The sequence below is a fragment of the Panthera leo genome, chromosome A3 (genome assembly GCF_018350215.1).
Source record: "Panthera leo isolate Ple1 chromosome A3, P.leo_Ple1_pat1.1, whole genome shotgun sequence".
NCBI lineage: Eukaryota > Metazoa > Chordata > Mammalia > Carnivora > Felidae > Panthera > Panthera leo.
The window spans coordinates 11,159,632-11,181,367 of NC_056681.1; the positions used below are offsets into that span (position 1 = coordinate 11,159,632).

General features: G+C 44.5%; 1 protein-coding gene and 1 long non-coding RNA gene across 4 annotated transcripts in view; both read right to left on the reverse strand.

Annotated features, from left to right (window-relative positions):
• Positions 1-630: 630 nt before the first annotated feature.
• PARD6B (par-6 family cell polarity regulator beta) lies at positions 631-16,379 on the reverse strand. Its single transcript, XM_042930676.1, has 3 exons — positions 16,030-16,379; positions 11,396-11,618; positions 631-3,682 (listed from the first exon to the last, which is right to left on the reverse strand). The coding sequence occupies exons 1-3, from the start codon at positions 16,093-16,095 to the stop codon at positions 2,859-2,861; spliced, it is 1,113 nt and encodes a 370-aa protein (XP_042786610.1). The 5' UTR covers positions 16,096-16,379; the 3' UTR covers positions 631-2,858.
• Positions 16,380-18,229: 1,850 nt separating this feature from the next.
• The window catches only part of LOC122215423, a 28,677-nt gene continuing 25,170 nt past the window's right edge, over positions 18,230-21,736 (reverse strand). For 2 of the 3 annotated variants that reach the window (XR_006200367.1, XR_006200366.1), the window contains exons 2-5: positions 20,448-20,720; positions 19,110-19,285; positions 18,674-18,839; positions 18,230-18,354 (exon numbers count right to left, since the gene is read on the reverse strand). This is a non-coding gene — a long non-coding RNA (uncharacterized LOC122215423). The remainder of the gene's footprint in view (positions 18,355-18,673; positions 18,840-19,109; positions 19,286-20,447; positions 20,721-21,736) is intronic. The other variant, XR_006200368.1, reaches the window with a different exon arrangement.

Below are 21,736 nucleotides of genomic sequence, written 5' to 3' on the forward strand. Positions count from 1 at the left end.
AATCAGAAGGATCATACTCCCCACTGGTTGGCAGAGTTAGCACGCATGATCAGCTAAGCTAATGACAGTGATGAATTTGGGATCAGAAAGGGCTCAGGAGGAGGGTCTGATTTATCTCAGGGTTCTTCCATGGTCCAGTTTAAACTGGAATGAATCCAATCTGTACAGGCAGTGCCATATAGGGTGGTAATAAAAAGCGTAACTAAGTGAATTTGAATCTCAGAAGATAAACTGTCCCATTACAAACTACTTTTGTCTTGTTACAAATAATCTCTAACAATCCAAATGATGACTCTGAATGAGTATCACACACAATGTCTCACACAATCCGAATAGCTACATTTTAAATGCTATCTTCCTATAATCATATGCTCAGACATGGTTGCAGTCAATGTGTATACAATTTGGTGTTTATCTTTTAAACATTAGAAGTTAAGGAAGCCAGAATACTGTTATTAAGCTTAGCATTTTTCTTCCTATTCATTTTATATAGTGAGTGCTTGGTAAATATGTGTTGGGGGACTATTCATATATTTGCAAACAAGAAAGTATCCTTTATACAAGTCTATCTTTATTTGTAAAAAATAATATACAACTAAAGCTAATTTGATTTTTAAAATCAAAGTTCATTTAGTGATAATGTACATTTTATAATAAAATTGTAGTAAAATACTGACATTTGATAGTTTAAACAAAGTATCATTCATGTAAAAATCATGTTGCATGTAAAATTTAATTAGAAAATTCATAGTTCACAAAAGTACATATATTTTTGTTGATAGCTCATGAGAACATCATAAATTTACTCAAGATACAGAACAAAATTCACAGTTAGGCTTGACATTTAGTACTACAAAATTTTATGTGGAGTCCACTGATATTTTTGTTAATTAGGTATACCTGGAATAATTGAGACTGCCAATGATTATGACATTTTATTGTACAACCAAGGTCCATACTGGTTTTACAATACGTCTAGTCATCAGTTATGTCACCAATAATTTAAATGAGAAATCTACCTTAAAACACCACTCATATATGCCCTTAGCAGGATAATTAAAATAAAAAGCACTAGCAGCTTTGATTTCCATTTTCGTGAATACATACAAGACAAATCTGTACTTTATAGTTAAAATGTGTACAAAAAGTCAAGCCCTGAAGTATTTTTCCCAAGAGAGAAGCTCTGATGTTAAAACTTTGTTAAAAAAAAAAAAGGAGAGAGAGGTAGTGTGTGAAAGGATTTTTACTTAAAATGTTAAACCCCTGCACCGCTTAAAATACGCATGAAATTTAACCTATGTGTTAACATTTTGCCATTCAAGAGTCAAATTTGTATCAACTCACAGGATGTTAGAGCTGGAATGCCGTTAAAAAATAGTGGTATAGAAGCGGAAGAACTCGGGTGACTTCAACGAAAAGGTACAGTGTCACATAATGTTGTGCAGTTGTCAGTTTAGTGGTGCCGTGAGCAACATACATGACGTGTTCTGAGTCCAGCCACCTTCATCTAATGCAGACTTCTTCATGTGTTTTTCCCAGAGAGAAAATATCCTTCAAAACGGAGCCATTTAGTTCTTCATTGTTTCAATAGCACACAGTTGGTACAAAGGTACCCATCTGTCCTAGCCTTACCATAAAATTAATAATAAATAACTCAGAGGAAACTCCGTAAGCCCCAGGGCACGCGTGTGTGCCCCGCAGTCTTCTTACTTGCTACATACAAGCGGTGCTTGTGCACGTTGTCCAGTGGAATCAGGCGAGGGTTGGGAGCTAGCAGCCTTACCTCCAACTTGTCCTAAGTGGGTGCATCGGAAAATAATAAATAGCCTCATAACATTAATAGCAATAAATGCTACCTGTCCAAGGTGAATACTATATTATTTCTCATAAAGTGTAGGCAGTGTCCCTAGAAATCCCAGTAAGGAAAACCCACGTATCTCATACAAAAAGTGCACAAGTTTGTCCTGTGTGTAAAAATCTCTTAATTTGGGTGCATTTTTTAATCCAAAGTGATTCATACTACTCAAATACGTGAAAAGAGTATAAAAGCACGCCAACAAAACACTAACGACAAAAGGAATGATTTCCAATGAGATGGGAATGAGACAGAAGAGATTAAGGGGGTCTCAAGTATCACCAGTTGATGGAACTGCCTTTGACAACGTAAGTCGTACACCTATGGAATGAGTTCGTAAATAGGAAAGCTAAAGGACGAACAAACTTTTAACCCGGACAACTGTTACGGTTTCTTAATTCAAGACCATGGCTTCAATGCTTTATGACCTAGGAAGCAATTCCTAAAAACAGTCAATTGGTTCGATTTCTTAGAAATTAGGGGGGAAAGAAGGCATTTGAAAAGATTACTTGTAACAATTAGCAACGGAGGAATAACATTAAAAAATCAAGACAAAATACAAGAAACATAGGAGCTGAGGTCCCCAAGGTACCAAAGGACAGAATCGGACTTCTTCACATTAGAATTAAAAAAATATATCGTTAAAAGAAAAAGCTAACTGGGCTCTGCACAGCAGGTTAAATACACAACCACTTTGAACGGAAATGATCTGGCCCTCTCGTAGTTCTGAGAACGCGCCCTGACATCCAGTTCTCTGTAGACAAAATAGCAAAAGCACATAATTTCATTAGCAAAGGCCCCTTTTAGACTTAAACTCACCTCTGACAAACCCAAGTCTGTATTAACAATTATCAAAGTACTATTTTAATAACATTTTAAGCTTGGCAATATTATTTTTCTCATGCCTGCTCCAGGCCACTGGTTCAGAGGTATATATGCTTTCAACTACCGAATTTACAAGTCCCTACGGCATCCTCACTCAGAAGACATTCAGACAAAGGTTTCATAGTGTTATGATCGTCCCGTCTTCTTCTAAGAGTTTTTGATCTGGAGCACGTGTTTCTGTACTTGTGCCACTTGCGACGGGGGCTAAGCTCACTTCATTAGAAGGAATAAAACCATTCTGTCCAGATTCAAAATTGAGTTCTATTTGCGTTAGTGATTCCAGGCTCTCGGTAGCGGGAACAGCTTTCGGAATCTGCTGCGGCACTCCGTCACCTTCAATAATAATGTCGTCCTCATCACTGTCTTCATCCTCTGGCTCAAAGCTCGGCTCTGCCTGCTGGGAATAGCCCAGAAGGCTGTTATCAGTGGACTGGCCGGAGCTGCCAGAAGTCCGACTGTTGCGGACAACATTGTTCCTCTGGTTTGCTGGTCTCACCGTGATGATGAGGTTGCGGCTGTTGGCGATCATCATGTCTGTCACTTGATCAAGACTCTTCCCTGAAACTTCTATGCCGTTGACTTCTAAGACTTCATCATTCACAGCTAACAGTCCTGTGCTTTGAGCCAGGCCTCCGGGGACAAGTCTGGATATAAAGATCCCTGGGACCTTCTCTAAGCCATGAGGTGTTACCCTGACACTGGAGCCATCCCGGATGTAGAATCCCAAGGGTTTCTCAGTGCCGTACTTGTAAAGACGAACCCTACGATGTGTTTCTGGGAGAATATCCACGTCTATAATAGAAGACACGGGTCTGAAGTCTTGGGGCATGCTAATGACTATATGTGGCTTTTTTCTATGGTTGTCAGGACGCAATACGTTGGTTAAAACATTCTTCTTCTTTATTAGTGTGTCTGTACCAAAGGCACTGTAGTCTGCTTCTTCTGTTTAAAAATAAAATACGATAATTATAGAGATACTGTAAAAACACCCACTTATCTACAGTTGAATCTCTACAGAAGGGAGAACTCACATGCATTTGGTACACAAACAATTTAAATATTAGCTTCTAATCAGATCAAAATGTAGTGCAGCGGTAAGACTGCTGTACCAGAAGGAAACCACTAGGTGGCCCTCTCAAGTACACATCACAAAAGAAGCAAATGCTGAAGTTAAATCTGAGCAAGCTCAAAGGCTATTAAGCATTAAGAGGGCAAACACAATTCTGGTAAGTCTTACAAACCATTCTTAAACATCATTTCAAATGCGTTACATAAAATGTATTTTCCCTTCATTTAAGAACCTCCAGTTTGCATATTTCTGATTCTCCTCGATGTAAAACGCGACACTTTTGAATCCCAAGGTAAATCAAGAGAATGAACCTGTATGAGAGGCTGACTGGGCAGATAATATGCATTAAATGATAATGTAATAAGAGGAATATAGACCTAGAACTTAGGGATTTTGGTCTCCTGCGAATGTTCTCTTCCAGCTTTCCAGGGGGGAATTCTTCATCTCCCATTTTCCCACTTTGAAAGACGCTGAAGTGGAAGATTTTTAACTTTTTTCTTCACCGTGTGTGAAACAACGGGGGGCAAAGGAACCTGTCTGGGTGGCGGGGACACAACCGGCGGGAGGGAGGACCCTGGCAGCCCGGAGCTGCTGCCTCATTTAACGTGCGGCACGGCCCCCTTGCTGCAGGCATCTTTCTTCCACTAAAGAAATCTGTGTGGCCAAATCCAATTTGCCACGGAGCCTTGTTTTTTTAGGTAAAAAATTTCTCATTTTTAAATGCTGATACCCAATTAAATAACAACAAAAACCAGCTTGAGCCAAATAACATCCGCGGGCTTGAATTCATTCTTCCAGCCAGCAATCTAGAATTCTGATGTAAACTAAGGGAAAACAGGGCACCTAAAACCAGATAGGTATTCTTCAATCACACTGTTGAAGGAAGGCATCTACAAACAAAACATCTCATCAGAGAATGAGGTAGAAAAGGAAATGAAATTGACCACAGGTACAAAACTTGAAATCATGTTTCAAAAATGACCAATGAGAAGAAATTAAAAAATCTTAGCCTCAGCTCCTGCTACAGAGAATAGATCACTGTACTGTGTGGTACAGGGCTTAGATTCCGTTCTTTCCCTGCACTCTCACCTTCTATTGATAAATATTTCCATCTTTACTCTATAAACCAGGAAATCAAGGGTACAAAATAACCATTAAGAGTACAAAATACAGAGAAAGACTGGACCTGGATTTTCTTATCTGGCCAATACCTTACGCATTCACATAATGAGTATTAAGTGTCAGGTGTGGGTCTGAATATGGAGAACTTGGGTATTTTTTTCTCATGTTGCTTGAACATTCTTTAAAAGCTAGCTGCAGAGGGGCGTCTGGGTGGCAAGTTGGTTAAGCGTCCAACTTAGTTAGGCACAGGTCATGATCTCGCAGTTCATGAGGTCGAGCCCCACACCGGGCTCTCTGATGTCAGGGCAGAACGCGCTTCAGATCCTGTCTGTCTCTCTCTCAAAAATAAACAAACATTAAAAAAAAAAAAAAAAAAAGGCTAGTTGCAGATAAATGTACAAGACCAGGGGTACCTTAATTTTTGGCATTTTTTCCCCCTGGGGCAAATTCTGTCTTCATTTATAAAATATGCATACTATGTTCCTACAGAGACAAATTTATTTATAATTTGGTTTTGGAAATTAACCCAGTGACACAAGAATCTTTTTGGCAACACTTGGCAAAGACTATCAACAACAGTCTTCTACTGAATGTATTTTCCCAAAAGTATCTTTTCATTTTAAAACAATCAATTTAAAAAAACCTACATAATATTTATAAGGAAAATTCCACACTGTACACACTGGAACAAAATTAAGTTGCCTACATGGGAAACCTGACCCCCGCCCTCCCCCCAAAAAAGAAAAAACAATCCTAAATCTGCATAATTTGGCATTGCATCCAGACTGTTTGAATGCTCTCTGCTAAATTCTCAAAAGCAATATGCCCCAGTACAAAGGCACCTTTGTTCTCCCATCTAGCTAATCAGTTTCTAGCCACTGGGAAAAGAAATATTTTGGCAGGAAGCCAGGGTGCAGAGTGTTAGTTTAAAGTGTAAAGGTGACTGTCCACTGGGAACCGGGAGTTCATTTTCTACCTGAGTCTGTGTATCAAAGCACTGAACTCAGAATGAGATGGAAAGTTTGCAAACTTGGTTCACAGCAACCTCCCCACCCCCCACGCCGTAAAAACCCGGGCTTATGCAACAGTACATGATACAGGCTCAACACCTCCCTTATCCCAAGCCCGTCTCTCAGCCACAGCGTCAGCTAACTGCGATCATCACAGATCCACTTGGAATGCCTGCCAGGAGCCAAACTGCGGGTCTCCCTTCCTTACAGAAAGTTCCTGTGCTTTACTTAAGAGAGGAGCCTTGCAGCCACTCCCCGGGACCTCTTACTCTTGCAACAGTTAATTCCGAAAGGCCTGGCTGTCTCATTCCTTAACGGACATTGAGTCGTGAGTCACAGATTCAGAACAGGGGGTAAGGGTCCGCTAGTGACCTAGGGCAGGCACAGATACACGAAATAAAAGCCTACGGTGTTAAAGCAAATCTGGGGGATAAAAAAACCCAAACCCTCCTATAAACCCCATCAGCACCCCTGTAGAGTAAACACAGTAACAGTTCACAGTAATCAAGAAAGTTCACGATGACCCATCTGAAGTTCGATGAGAAGACAGGGAAGGAAGTAATTTCTGAAATTATCCTCCTCCAGGGTCGACAAACTTTTCCCCAAAAGAGCTCTGGAGTAAGTATTTTAGGTGTTGCAGGTCATATAGTCGCTGCTGCAAAAGCCACGATCAGTACGTAAAGGAATGAGTGTGGCCGTGGTCCAAGAAAACTTTATTTACAAAAACAGCCAGCAAGCCTTGTTTGCCAACCTTTGTTCTAATCCAAAATGGTTAAATGAACTAGATCTGGCAGCTTTAAAAGGATTAAATATCACCTAAAGCAACATTCAAAGTATGCAAATCCCTTCACTTCCTAATATAAGCAAACCAATCACCAAACGCGAAGCTGCACTAGGATGTAGCCAGGCCGATCCTGCGACCAAGAGAAGGTGGGGGCTTGTTCTCGTGGTGCTTGCACTCCACAAGAGGGGACTCCACAAGAGGGGACTCCACAAGAGGGGCCGGCAACCCGAATTTCAAACAATTAGGTTATTAGAAGGAGCCAAGAAGTGTGGTTTGTCTACAGTGCACCGTAGGAGCCTGGCCTGGTTTGCAGGGAGACACAAGGCTTCTCCAGGGAAGTGAGGTTTGTGCTGAGACTGGAAAAGAAGCCAGTAGCTAATCAGGTAGAAGGGAGGGAAGAATGTTCCAGGCACAGGATCCAACAAATATAGAGAAGGGCTGGATGGGGCAGACGAAGAAGTCCAATAGAGAGAGGGGGGGAGGGGAGGAGAAGGAGCCAAGAGCCCAGTTAGAGGCAGCAGGGGCCCTGCAGACAAACAGGGCCTGGGGGGTGGGGGGGTTGTTAAGGATTATGGACTTCAGCCTAAGGGCAATGGGAAGAAAACCAAAGGTTTGGGTTTTTCTACTAAGCTCACCCAGGCTGTAAACTGGAGAATGGCCCTGAGGGAGAAAACGGGGAGCCGTGAAGTGATTTTGGATAGCCCCTGGCCTGGAGCAGAGGTAGTGCTGATGGGGAAACGAACGTGAAAAATAATTAGAACAGTTTTAATACTAACAGGCTCGGTGCCTGAGCAAAAGGGAGGCATGTGTCAAAGGTGACACCCAGGTTTCTGTCATGAGCAACTCGTGTCACAATTTCTTCTTTTTATTTTATTTGACCTTATTTCTTGGGCCACACCTTTAAACCATTTTTTACAATTTACAATTAAAATGCATATCCTTTAGAGCATTTTTAAGTCGAACCCTGATTCACTGAAATGGAGTCTTAAAGCCCATCTGCAGAATAATGTCGAGTGCACAGTTTTAAGAGATGAATGGGGTGCCTGACCAGGTGTCTGGGCCACAAGACCATGTCTTAAGTGAGAGAGTGTGTAAAGGGAGGCCCTTCTAGTGTTTCCAGCAAACTCTTCTGAATAAATCCAAGATAAAAATGCATTTGTCTGAGATCATACAAAAACTGATGGTAATAGACCACGAAGTTGTGGTGTGGATATTCTGATCAGATCTGGGGAGGAGTCTGAGCACCACAACAGATCCCAGACTTGGCTGCCTGTCATGCGAGCTGCGAAGCTTTTAAACTCCAACAGGGGAAGGGGGCTGACAAAAGATCTGGCAATCTTCTCTGTGAATACAACTTTTAAGATACCAGAGACTTTATCTTCTTTTGGTTCTGCTTCGGATGATAATAGCCCTAGAGATGGGGTCTTTCTTCTAACAACAAATTATTATAAAACATAAAACCTTTCAAGATATGTAACGATAGTTTATGCATTCAACTGTGACCTTTCAATTCAAAGAAACTCTTAGAAGCATCAGATTTTCAATTAAAGATGTACCGTAAAAGACACAGTTTTAAAATTTTAAATGGTTCTGAAGTTTGTTTTTTAAAATCACTTGGTACCATATCAAATGTAATTGCTGCCCTAACGATTCCTAAACTGGGATCAACAAGCCAAGAAAACAGAAAATGTGTTGTAATTAAGCAGTGAAATGTTACTATATGTAATGTCATGCTTTATATTAGTTTCCTGACTTTAATGCTGATTATCATTTACATAAAATCAGGTTTCTACTTATGCATCTGTTGATCTTTAAAAGAAAAAAAAGTATCACCGTGAATCACAGGGCAATGAGCAAGTCTGTAAGACAGACAGTAAAGATAACTAACTTGCCCTTACATAAGGTGACTTCAGGTCTGATAAAGGTGGGAGGGTCAGGGGGCTTTGGCTAGGGTGGTCCAAAGAGACTCCTAGAAGAAAGTTATGTGTGTTAAGATCTGAATGATGAGGAGGGAGCCATGGGAGGAGCAAGGAAAAGGGGAAAAGAACAGCAGAAACACAGAGAGAGCAACAAGCTTTCCAAATCTGAGCCAGAAAGCAAGCCAGCCTGGTGGGCTGTGATGAGGGAGTAGGGGAACAGAGAAAGATGACGTTGTAAAGTCCAAGGCAGGAAGGATGTTATTCTGGGTAGAGTGGGAAGGGAGAAGGGGGGTTATGAAGCAGGAATGACTCGACCAGCTTACTTTTCTGCCTTCCTTAAGTCCTATTTGCATTACACTTTCATTTTAATTTTAATTTTAATGTTTATTTATTTTTGAGACAGACAGAGATAGGATGCGAGTGGGTTAGGAGCAGAGAGAGAGAGAGAGAGAGACAGAGAGAGACAGAGAGAGAGAGACAGAGAGACAGAGAGACAGAGACAGAGTCTGAAGCAGGCTCCAGGTTCCAAGCTATCAGCACAGAGCCCGACGCGGGGCTCGAAATTACCAGCTGTGAGATCATGACCTGAGCCGAAGTCTGACGCTCAACCGACTGAGCCACCCAGGCGCCCCAAATTACACTTGTATTTTTAAAAGCAAAAATGTTCTGTTGAATGCACTGCCTATTTCTAAATCAAATTCTAAGAGCTGTTCACTATATTGGACATTTACTTCTAGGGCAAAGAAAACTTTTGTTCACATAGAAACATATTTAAAAAGCAAATAGCAGAACATAACCTCCCTTACCAGACATCAGGATTAATCCCACAATCATTAAGTGTCACTATTCCAGTAATAAGCACACGTAGTGGTATAATCCAACTCCTAAAATCTAACAAAAAGGATAATCCAACAAAATTTTGTCGGATGGCAGGAGTTTAAAAATAGTCACTCCTCATTTCAATACACATTCCAAACAGCAATGAAGTTTTTAATGAAAATTACAATGGCTAACAAGGAAGGCCTACCACTCAATGATTCAGCTTCTTCTGCTTAACACAAGTTCCGCTTGAATGTCTTGTCTTCTCTCCTCTACTGCCGTTCCTTCCTCTCCAACAGTCTCTACACAACTAGACAAGGGCCCACTCCTGTCTTCATCCCTGCGAGACCTGATGTCCACTCTCAAGAATTTCAATGATCACTTTTCCAGACTTTCAATCTTCTCTGACGAGCCTCTAGATCTCGATCATAAGTTCCAGTCTCCTACTTCCAATTTCCTATATGACACAATTAAAACTCATCAGCCAAATAAGCCCCCCCCCCCTTTTTTAATGTTTAGTCTATTTTTGAGAGAGAGACAGACAGACAGAGCATGAATGGGGAGGGGCAGAGAGAGAAGGAGACACAGAACCCAAAACAAGCTCCAGGCTCCGAGTTGTCAGCACAGAGCCCGACGTGGGGCTTAACCCCACAAACTGCAAGATCATGACCTGAGACGAAGTCAGCACTTGACCAACTGAGCCACCCAGGCACCCCCCCAAATAAGCCTTTTTTGTTCTAAAACCAAATCCATTTTCTTTCCAAGTCAATGTCCCTCTTCCAAATTCTGCTTGTTTATGGCACTGTCCCAGCCATCAGACTCAAATCCAGAAACCTGTTTATTCTGTTTGAGTCCTCTTCATGTCCCCACCATGCAGTGGGGAGCAGTGACTCTCAAGTACCAGATTCGCCCCTTTCCTCACCTGCCTCCTCCACCGGGGCAGCTTCCCGGCTGCCTCGTCATGCCAGCTACTTGTCCTCTCCTCTAAGACCGCTGCTCACTCCATCTCATCCCCAACAGCCAAATTAATCTTCCTAGGCTAATACTCTAATTGTACTACACCACTGTTAGGTTCCTACGCAATCCATCTCTGGGGTCTCTGGGAAAATTAACGTGTGTGCTTCTAAGTATTTTGTGAACAGCGTAAATGTGACCCTCGGAGGTTTGTCGGTGGACTTTAGTTCCTCCAAACCTAGAAAAGCAGAGCTATAAGACCAGTGCGGTCCCAAAGCCCTGGGAGTGGTCCAAGGCTTATCAACCGATTGGAAATAAAGTTTCACCTTCAAGGGTAATCCCCACCCATTCTCTCAAACTGCTCTCTGGGTTGGTTTATAAACATAGAAAGGCTCTCATTATCCCGCCAAGACTGAGCTTGCTGCTGTCACACTGGCTTTCTAAACCTCTTCATTTACCAAAGACAAAGGAATAAACCCCACACATCAGGCCCATGTGCAGACAGGCAGACACGAAGGAGGCCGTAAAGTTTAAAAAAAAAAAAAAAAGTTTTAAGACTCAAAGTACATTTGAAAATGCTTGTCCCACAGAATGATTTTTCAAATGTTCTTTTGCAAGACTAATATCAGTGTTTAAATTCCTCCAAAATAATGGCTTCCTATCTAATTTTCCAGATAACTAACTAACATTATTTCTGTGAAAAACATCCTAAGTAAGTAACTTTCCTTCAGGTATCTATTAAGTAGTAAACACAGCATCTGAGAGTTCGTTGCCACCAAAAAAAAAAAAAAAAAAAAAAAAAAAAAAAAAAAAAAAATTAGAATGTTTCTCTGATTTCAAAGTCATAGCCTTTCCAAAACATCTTTCTGAATGAACAAAACTCTATTCACCAAAGTGAATATTCAATGCATATCCTATCAATGAGGAAAATAAACTACTTCTGTTTCTAAAACAATTCTTCTACACAGTGGTACTTACCCTTTTTTTGTATAAAAATCCTAAGTAGTGGATTGGCCGTTGAAACAGCTTTGTGATAATTATCGTCATTGTTTATAGGTAGTAAGTCTCCATGGATGTCCGCATAGCCTACTAAAACGTCAACATTGGGTATCTTATGAACATGTTGCAGTAATCCATAAAACTCCTCAAATTTTCCAGGTTTGGATCTTTCCAGTGAAAACCGACGAAATTCCGCTCCAAACTATAAATACAATGAACACATTAATTAAAAACAAAATAAGTAACAGGACCCGATTTGAAAATGCACGCCACAGGAAAATTAACAGGCACGGTACTTCCCTTAATAAACAAGATAGTGGCAGTGACACAGTCCTTGGAACCCTCACAATCTGGAGATAAAACAGCATAAGAAAGGCACAGGAATGTGCCTTCTCACCACTGCATCTCTGAGGGGCACTCCCTTCAGGAGATGCAGGCTCACTTCAACCCCTGGGGTACGCAGGCCTCACTGGGGACTGTCCTGCAACGGTGACTCAGCTCAAACCGGTCTGGAGCCCAGATCTCGACCGGCAGTACTCTCCCCACTCAGGCCGTGTGGTAACAAAGATGCGCCCAAGTCTTTATTTTGGTCATTAGCAAAAAGTACCTAAGTTTCTTCCCTTATAAAAGGGATTATGACTTCGCAGGAAGTGGCAAGAATTAACAGCAACATATAAAAAAGGGGCTTTGAGTTTCTTGGCATTAAGCTACCACACAAATAGAGGTATATAAGAAATAGGTCTAGAGATAAGGAGTATCTTCCCTATGATAATGCTGGAAAAAAGAAGCTTTATTAATACATAAAATGTATATCCTACAACCACCCACATAACTAACACAAGAAGTGGTTATGTGCTTGGCACAGTGCTGAGCCCTACAGATGGGCTGGGAGCAGGAGCTCACCAATTAGTGGGTAAAGAGGACAATGACATCAGCAAGGTCTTAAGGGATCAAAGAAACACCTCTATCAGACCCAATATTTACCTTCACAATTCTGATTTTCGGGTATGTTTCCCTACTCTAGAATCACATCTCTGCTCTCCAAATGCCAGATGATTAAAGTGGCTGTTATTGAACACTAAGGACTGGCTTCATCTAGTCCCTGATAAACAGGATCTATGACTTAATATGGGACTACCTTCCTCAATGTGGAAACCTAGGAAAGGTTCATCAGCCTTCCTCAAAAAGTGTCCTGGCCACAGAAGTCTAGAAATGCTATGTAACTATAATCACACTCTTAAGGAATCACTGTGGAGACCGGATATTACAGACTCAGTTCAGTCCTACAGTTGATTTTTTTTTTTAATTTTAAACAAATGTTTGCCAAATATGTTCTACCACTGAACTTATTTTTCCTCTAAATATCTACTATTAACAAGAAATATTAATGTATTCTAATGTAATGTAATGCTAACACAGCCTTAAGCATCATGCAGAGAAAGTCACCGTCAGAATAATTTGAGAGGTTACAAATGTGTCAATTCATCTTCCCAAGGACCTATGGGATATCTGAAGTCACTGTCCTTATTGTATTTAAGAAGTTCATCTGCTTACTAATACCCACACTGCTCACTAGTTTTAAATTAAGTTAAAAACTCCCTAAAGCTGACTCTTACCTCTAATAAATAATTTAAAAAGTTTCCAAAACACATTCTTGAAACACAAACACCAGCATTTGTCAAGAATATAAGGTGACTCATACCTAAAACTCTCAAAAAGTTTAGTCACACCTTCATGTTTCAAGGTAAATAAAAACTGGGCAACACCCTTCATATCAGAGCTAGTCTTACGATGTTATCAAAAGTCTGTTTCTCCTCCATTTTCTTTATTCTGGTATCATAAGGCAGAGTTGCTAGTGTTTTCTGATTCATGCCAGGGTTATCACTTCTCCTGGTACATGTATAAGAGTAACATCTAACAACTGAACATTTCAGGGCTCCAATGTCTTTGCTTTTGCTAAAGCTTTTGGGTGAAAAGCTTCTGCTTAACATTTTTTCTCTTCCTTAAATGTTAGGATAAAAACAATGAAAAACTGTATGGCTTCACGGCAGCTGTGCCCTTTTGCAAATGTTAGCAGAAAACAAAACCAAACAAGAGAAACTGTTATGCTTCTTGCAGAAAAACAGGACCAAGAGAACGTTTGACTACGTGAAGAAAAATACTAAGAGAGAAAATCAAGACCCACTCAACAACTATCCACTATGTGAACCATTTATAACCCTTTTTTAGCCCAGTCTACTTTGTCCTGGCCACACAGAATTTGGCCTTCTCCCCTGGGAGAATGGACACCTTCTCTCAGCATCTGTTGGTACATCCGAGAAAAGCAAAGTTAATTTTGATATTGTCTGCCCACGAATAACAATCAGAAAATGTACAGCTCAGGAGCTGTCCCAAGGTTATTAAAGGATACCCCCTTCAATACTGATTAAGAACTCTCCTAGGTCCGCAAAGATAATGAAGTTGACACACTGTTTTCTACGCAGAAGTAAAAGAGATTCCCAAACGCGGATCTGCACATCACCTGGTCCTGGCTGCAACCTCTTGAGGATCAGTTTTGTAAAAAGCTCTGATATCACCAAAGCAGTGACAAAGGGAAATACTGTTTCAAACATCTGTCCAAATATTTTTTAAATGATAAGGAGGACAAGTGTTTAATTTAATCCACTGAAAATAAGTGTGTCAACAATATCTATTTAAAACACAAGGTGTCACAGACACATTAAAAACAGGACCTAATGCTGTGTCTATTCATCGACAGCTAGAACAATGATGGAGCCACACTTCACTTGGTGCGGGTTCTCAGAGCGCCTTGACTCTAGTTAAGAGAGGAGGTTCACTAACAGGGCAGCCTGGCAGGTCAAATAGGTAACATGTAGCAGACATAAGTGTGGGAAAGATTCACAGATCAGCTGACAGCAGAGAAGGGGCAGAAAGCCTGAAATTCCAGTCCCCAAATGCTCCAGGTTTCTAGTCCAAGAGATAAATTACCACTTCACTGTATTTATCAGTGCACGTAGAATCTCGACTCATTTTTCCTAGGATAAAAAAATTAAAGACTTGCTACCAAGATTAGGACCACAAACTGAATTTTAAAATTATGCAATATCATAAGTGTTTTTCTTTTCTTAACCTCAACTCCCACAGGCGCAACCTAGATTTATAACAGAAATGCCTGAGAAAGTTCAACCACTGGGCACAGAACCACTACTGCCCCTATGCAGCTCAGGAAAAACGTCTGTGTATCTGGAGTCATCTTAACCCTTAGCTTAAGCATGTCCCTCCAATTTGCTATGACAGTTCCATGGAGGACACAGGGAAGAGTGTATTCCTTAAACTGCCGTAATTGCATTTCTGTCCCTATTAAACAACGGTTTTTGCAACTAGTGCCTATCCTGATACACAAGTTAAGTCACAAATAGCATCGTTAAATGAGGTTACAAAAAATTCATGCCAATATTCTTGATGTCAGGATCTCAGTTACAGCAACCTACACAACTCTGCTTATCAACTCTAGACAATAAAACCATTCTATCCACGGGCTCCCTGATTTTCTATTTGCCCTAAGTAGTCTTACATTCAATGACGTTTCATTATTTTTTAAGTGGATACGTGCTGTACTGTTCTCCCAGGCTTGTACCCGCGTTTTGGTTTTCTCAACTCTATTTTAAACGTTCTCATAAACATCTGTATTCTATGGAGCATAGAAGTTACTCTGTAAAAAGGCTTTCAGGTTTTGTCATGAAAGCAGAGCTTGGCGAAGTCATCATCTTCCTGAGCCCTCTGTTTTCTCCGAGAAGCAAACTAGATTAAGCTCTTTTTGACTCTTCAACTCATGGAAATGGTTTTGCTTGAAAATGTGGTTGCCGAACACCTCCAGGTTCCAGCTCAAAACCCCCTTTTGGAAAGCATGCTCTAACTAATCCCTACAGACTACCCTGCTCAGGGAGCCTTGCGATTCAGGAATTCAGTGGACAGGGACGGAATCCTCAGCAGACGGGCATACCGCTCGGTCAGGAATGAAAACACTTGATGTGAAAAGGTAGCACGATGGAATGAAAAGCGCATCCAGCCTCAAACTGTAAAGTGCTACTCAAACGAAAGGTGATAGTGTTAATTTTGTAGATTAAACGCCTACCAAAGTTAGTGCTGGAAAAATCCCTAGCAGGAAGCAAAGCTAACTTTAAAAGGGCTCTTGACTTCACTGGGCTCTCCCTTTCACCAACTCGATGCACCCTTGAACCGCAGAAAGGGGTAACATTTTGTGGCCTCGCGGGCTCCAAATACTTTGGACTCACAGACCAGGAGCTAGAATTTCCCCCCCAAAGATTTCCTACCACCCAGCGCTCCCATCCCCGCACAGGAATGAGATTTAAGGAACGAGATTAAGTGCTCCACTGGTCTTCCCACCTGGGCTAGGGGCAAACCCAAGCCCCACCTTCGCCCCCTTCTCACCAAGTTTTCTCTCCGCTACCTCCTGCCTCCAAATCGCACTGCCGCACCGCCTCCCCCCCCCGCGGTTGCAGACAACGGGCAGCCCCCTCAGGCCGCCCCGGCCACCCCCCTTCCCCTGGCCCCCATCGGCCGGCGGCTCCGCCCAGCCCGGCCCCGCGCACCTTGCTCTTCACCTCCATGGTGCCCAGGCAGCCGCTGCCCGCTCCGTGCCGGTGACTGCGGTTCATGCTGAGGCCGGGCCCCGCGGCGGCCTCCTCCGGCCGGGCCGCCCCTCGGGAGCGCAGGGAGCGAGTGCGCGGCCGGCGGGCTGGGGACGCGGCTGCGGCCCGGGCGCTTCCTCACAGGCACCTGCAGAGGGGGCGGCCGCGGCCCGGGTCTCCGCGCAGAGCTCCGCTCGGCTGGCTCCTCACGCGGCGAGACCAAGGGTCCGACTGGCGGCGCGGCGGGCGGGGACGCGACTCCCTCCCTCCGGGCCTCGGCGGCGGCCGCGACGGCGGAGAAGGAGGAGGAGGGGGCGGAGCAGAGGCGACAGGCGCCGCAGTCTCGCTCTCGGCCGCCTCCCCCGCACGCCCGCGCGCGCGCGCACCCGAGCCTGGCCGGAGCGGAGGCGCGTGAGCGCGCTCACCTGCAGTCGCCGCAGAAGCCTCGGCGGCTCGCGCTCCGCCCACACCCAATAGGAAGCGCGCACCTGCGCCCGCGCCGCCAACCAATCGATACCCGCCTCGCGAAGCGCGTGGGCGGACCGCCTTCTCGAAAATCCCGCCCACCGCCCTGCGATTGGCCCCGCGCTGCGAGGGAGGGGCGGGATCACCTGAAGCTTTGGGCCTCCTCCCCGGACCTAGCAGGACATCCATAAAGCGCATGCGCGGGCTCCGGCGTTTCCGCCTCGGGAAGGCCGGCCGGAAGCGCGAGCGCACCTGGAGAGGAGCTGGGGCGGGTGGGCCTTTTGCGCAAGCGCAGGCACGCGCCTGATCGCGCAGTCCCGGCGAGAGCGCGCCCGGCGCGGGGGTGTGCTGCGCGGCCCAGCGGGCTGCGGGAGTGGGGTGGGGCTGCTCGGTTCCCGCCGTCCCCGCCCCTCGTCCGCTTTGGGATGCTGCACCCTGCAGCAGCGTCCCTCCACCACCCGGTTGGGTCGTTTCGGCGTCCAGCTGCAAGTCTGGTTACAAAATAAAAGTTTTCTCGCCTCTGCAACAGTTACTAGGGGAGAGCATCAGGGCTCTTCAGGCTTGGTTTTGTCCGTAGAGATTTTTTCCTGCAATCCGTCAGGTCCCACGAGGTCGAGAGGGCGCCGTGAGGGAGGGAAACAGAGTCGAGGACCAGGATGGCTCCCCTCCGGTGCGGCTTCCCTGAGGACTTCCAGACCGGCCTTCCAGGGCTTTCTTTTTTCCTTTGCTTATTTTGTACTTGTTTATTTTTAACCTCTGAAGTCTTTCTCTCCCTCCTCCAGCCATTTCTTGGCCATTCGCTCTTTGCGCCAATGACAGCCTCTGGACAATGTCCTTTTCTCCCACCGGAGTGATAGAGCTGTGTCCCTGGTAAAAGACTGAACCCTTCTCTCCAAATGCCCCAGAGCAGGTTTCTTCTCAAAGGGACGCTGTTAAGCACTGGCCATGCCCAGGAAGTGGGCAGAAGACCCTCAAGTCCCCGCCCCCTGAAGAAGGACCCACCAGGGACCGGCTCACAAAGAGCTGTTGACCCCTCCCCTGCGCCCACCTGGGGCTGGGGGCAGGAACGGTTATACCCTGCCTAACCGTGGCCAGGACGAATTGCTTAGGGTGCTTGGTTCCACCCGAGTCCTCAGGGCCTTCCCCTCACCGTCTACCTACCTCAGATCCCGTCTGACACCTTGTACATCCTTGTCAGCACGTGTGTGGCAGGTTTCGGGTTTTTTTCATGTTTTTGGAGTAATCTGGCCCCGCCCCAGGACGAAAGCAATGAGGAGGCAGGGACCACATCAACCACGTCAACTCACTGTTCAGCAGGTAGCAAGGTACCTGACCCAGATAGGTCTTTGCCCCGGGCCGGCGTGGAGCGAGTGTGGTTTCCCCCTGCTAACTTTGCCCCACCTGGGCTCCAAGGTGAGAAGCCCGTCTTTCCCCCTGGCGGTGGGGGAGGGGGTTCGGTTCACCATGTGTCCCTGAGGGAATTTAAGGTTTTTATGGTCACTTTGGGTAGAAGAAGGGATGGAAAGGATTCCACCCCAAGCAGAATAGTAATAAGGCCTGCCACCTCTAATCTGTTCAGAAGCACCTGCTACGTGACTCAACGTGCGCTGGAAATGAGGTGGGCAGCTCCACAGTTTGGTCTCAAGACCCACTGACACTCTTAAAAATTATAGAGGCCCCCAAGCATTTTGTTTATGTGCCTCACGTCTTTTACTGTTCATCGATGTCCAAACACAGGAACACAAAAGCACACCTTCCAACAGTCATCAGGGTGATAATCATCACATGTCATGCCCCTTCAGAAGACACCACTGTATATACCTGTGAGACAACGAGGGTGACAAGAGGAAGTGACTGTGTTAGTATTGTGAAAATCGTGTTGGGTTTGAGAAATCCCCTAAAAAGGTCTCAGGGACACCCAGGGAACCCACTTTAGGACCGCTGAAGAGAAAAACCTGTCACAGCCTTTAGGAACCTTTATTCTCAGCTGTCACCCTCCTCTCCCCAGTCGCCGTGCCCTGGAAGCCAGGGCCCCAGTTCAATGTGAGCGATTATTGGGTGGCTGGCTGAGCTTTATTCCTGTTATCCGTCCTGATTTATCAGGCCCTTTTCAAAAGGAAGTTCATGGATGCCAACACACCTGCGTGGGCCCTGCATTCCTGGAGGTATTGTCACGTCCTCTCTCCCCTCCTCTGGGTGTGGCATCCCTCTTGGACTTTCCTTTCTAGAAGGGAGGGCCAGGCCAGAGCTTCCTGGATCTCCTGAGCGGAATTTGCTCTGAGGCTTGCGTCATAGGTGCGCCTGAGCTGTGTAAGGAAGGAATGTGGAGGATAGTTTGAATTTGATAAACGTGTTGTGGAGGAGGGGGACCCCTTTCATTCCAAGAGCTGTTGTGGCCACAAGTGCGTTGTCAGGGCCTGCATTTCAGCCTTACTTGAGAAGCATGAAGCCCAGAGAAACAGCACAGAGGGTTTATATTTCTGTTTCTTTAGTTCCAAGACCGAACCCTAATCTCATTTCTCTCCATCAGCCCTCCCCACCCCCAAATCCTCAAGCCAAAGCTGCTCAAGACTTACGTGTGGAATAAAAGCTGGTCCCATGCGTCGGAGAATTAGTACCCAGTGAGTTAGCAAGACAAGTAAGGTGTGACACAAACTCGATAAATTACAGGTTCTCAAAATCATTAGTTGGCAATCGGCTACCGCTGATAATCACAGCCACACACTGTGTCCTTCCAGCCCGTCTCTGCCCTCTGGAAAAACCAATGAGGGTTACATCTCTGTTTCATCTTCCTTTTCAGTACTTTCTGTCTTTAAGTTCGTCTCCAACTTAACACGACTGTTTTCTTTTGGAACCTACCTTGTGAGGTGGAAAGAGTCTGTACTTTTCCACGATTAGTTTTATTGATTCATGTTTTATACAATAACACTTCTTTCTTTCCTTCATCCTCCAACTCTTGGGGGGGGGGGGAAGAGAGAGGTGCCAAGAAATCATATATACTGGTGTTAAGATTTTATTCAAGGGGCGCCTAGATGGCTCAGTCAGGTGAGCGTCCGGCTTCGGCTCAGGTCATGATCTCACAGTTTGTGGGTTCGAGCCCCGCGTCGGGCTCTGTGCTGACAGCTCAGAGCCTGGAGCCTGCTACTGATTCTGTGTCTCCCCGTCTCTCTGCTCCTCCCCCACTCATGCTCTGTCTCTCTCTCTCTCCTTCAAAAATAAATTTAAAAAAATTTTTTTAAATAAAAAAAAAGATTTTATTCAAGACGTTTCTCTTGCCTGCTCTTTTTCTCCTTGATTGCTCAAGTTCCAGCTTTGATGGAGAGGGAGCTGGTTAATAATTCTCTGAGAAAGAGTTGAAGTGTATGTTTATGAATCTCAGACTACTCACCAAAGCATTTTAAGCCTTTTAGCAGAGGTGGAATGAAGTCACATGATCGGTTTTCTGGTTACTAGCTTCTAACACTTTGGTACTTTGTGTGGGGGTGGGGTGGATGTGCTCAAAGCTCAGGAAACTGATGAATTATCTCCTGTAGCCTTTAAGAAGCTAGATGCCCTTTTCTTCAGTAAAAGCCCATCTTTGTGGGAGGTGCTATGTGCCAGGCACAGTGCAAGAGCCCTGCTCTTGAGAAGTCTGCCCTCTGACTTTTTCCCTCTCTAGGACTCAATTTCTCCATCTGTGAATGCAGGCACTGGATGAGCTCATCTCCACAATCCCTTCCAGCTCTTAACATTCTATGGCACCCCAGGGATAATAGAGATTGATCATCATTTCAACATTACCAGGGATGAACTAGAATGAAAAGTGTAATCTTTCCATCAGGCTCAACAGGCAGGCTGCAGTCATCAGCTAAAATATTCCAGTTCCTAGGAGGTGTTGAGAAGACGATCAAAATTAACATTTATGAGGGTCCTACCTGGTTCCAGGAGCCGTGCCGAGTGCTTTCCCGTGGATTATCTTATTGACTTTTAAGTAACACCGGAAGAGCTTTCTATTTGGAAACACTCAAGTCCTCAGTTTTTCAAGTGATAGATGTTAACTTGAGCCCTTGCTCTGCTCCTCACCGGCTGGGTGACCTTGGCCTTGTTCCTTTAACCGCTCAGAGCCTTAGATTCCTCTTCTATGAGAGACGGCAGTGGCCACCTCATCACATTGTTGTAGGGATCAGATGAGAAACTGTACGTGAACTCTGCCAACCATCAAATACAACATATATACTGGTGGTTACTACTTAGCAAGTAATGATGCCTACCTACCAAAGCTTTTGGAGGAATTTCAAGAAATCCCTTGAAATAAAACAAAAATGTGTAATAAGCCACTCCAGTTTTCACACAGGTGGCCTTTTCATGGATCTCTCTTAGAGAGGCTGGGACGCAGCCTAGAGTAGCTAAGCACGTGACTCCTAGGTGCCAACACTCAAATCCTACACTCTGCTATTTCCTAGCTGTGTGACCTCGGGCAAGTTCTTAACCTCTCTGAGCTTCCATTTCCTCATCTGTGAAATGGGGATCATAAGAGAGTTAGTTAATTGTCTTCACTCCTGTGCCTTTGTACACTTAGGACAGGGCCTAGCACAGACTAAGGGCTTCATAAATGTTGCCTATTATTGTCATTATTGCTAATTACTTTTACTACCTATGGCCATAACACAATTCATTAGTTCAATAAGGAAAGCCTCTATGTATAGGACACTGCTTCTCGCGTGGAGATAAAGGATAAAAAGTGAAGATACGATTCCTACCATCTAGCATTTCACAGTTCACGTAACAGATTGGTTCAGCAAACATCCTTGGGCACCAACCACAGACCAGGCAAGGAAACACAAATACGAATAGAGTTCTTGCCTCCAAGGACAAGGCAAGAGTTCCAAGACAAGGCAAGAGTTCCAAGGACAAGGCAAGAACTCCAAGGCAAGAGTTCTTGCCTCCACGTCTAACTGAGAAGTCAGGGATGGAGAGATGTCTTCAGGAAGCGGTGGCCACTGCAGCTAAGGGCGGTGGTCGGCTGTTGGGCGTGAACCACCCAGAGATCACATTCGGCTCAGCCACCAGCCCTCTGTGGGACTCACCTTGATCTCTCTAAAGGCCACTTCCCTTGGGAATAAACCGAAGATAGTCATGAGATCTACCCTCTTTGAATAAGTATTTATTGAGTGGCTATGACGTGCCAGGCACTGATTCTAGGCGGTAGGCAGGCAGTCATAAA

Coding starts and splice junctions, on each gene's coding strand:
- PARD6B (XM_042930676.1), bottom strand. CDS start 16,095: ATGAACCGCAGTCACCGGCACGGAGCGGGCAGCGGCTGCCTGGGCACC. Junction 11,619..16,029: donor CCATGGAGGTGAAGAGCAAG/GTGCGCGGGGCC, acceptor TTGTATTTATAG/TTTGGAGCGGAATTTCGTCG. Junction 3,683..11,395: donor GATTTTTATACAAAAAAAGG/GTAAGTACCACT, acceptor ATTTTTAAACAG/AAGAAGCAGACTACAGTGCC.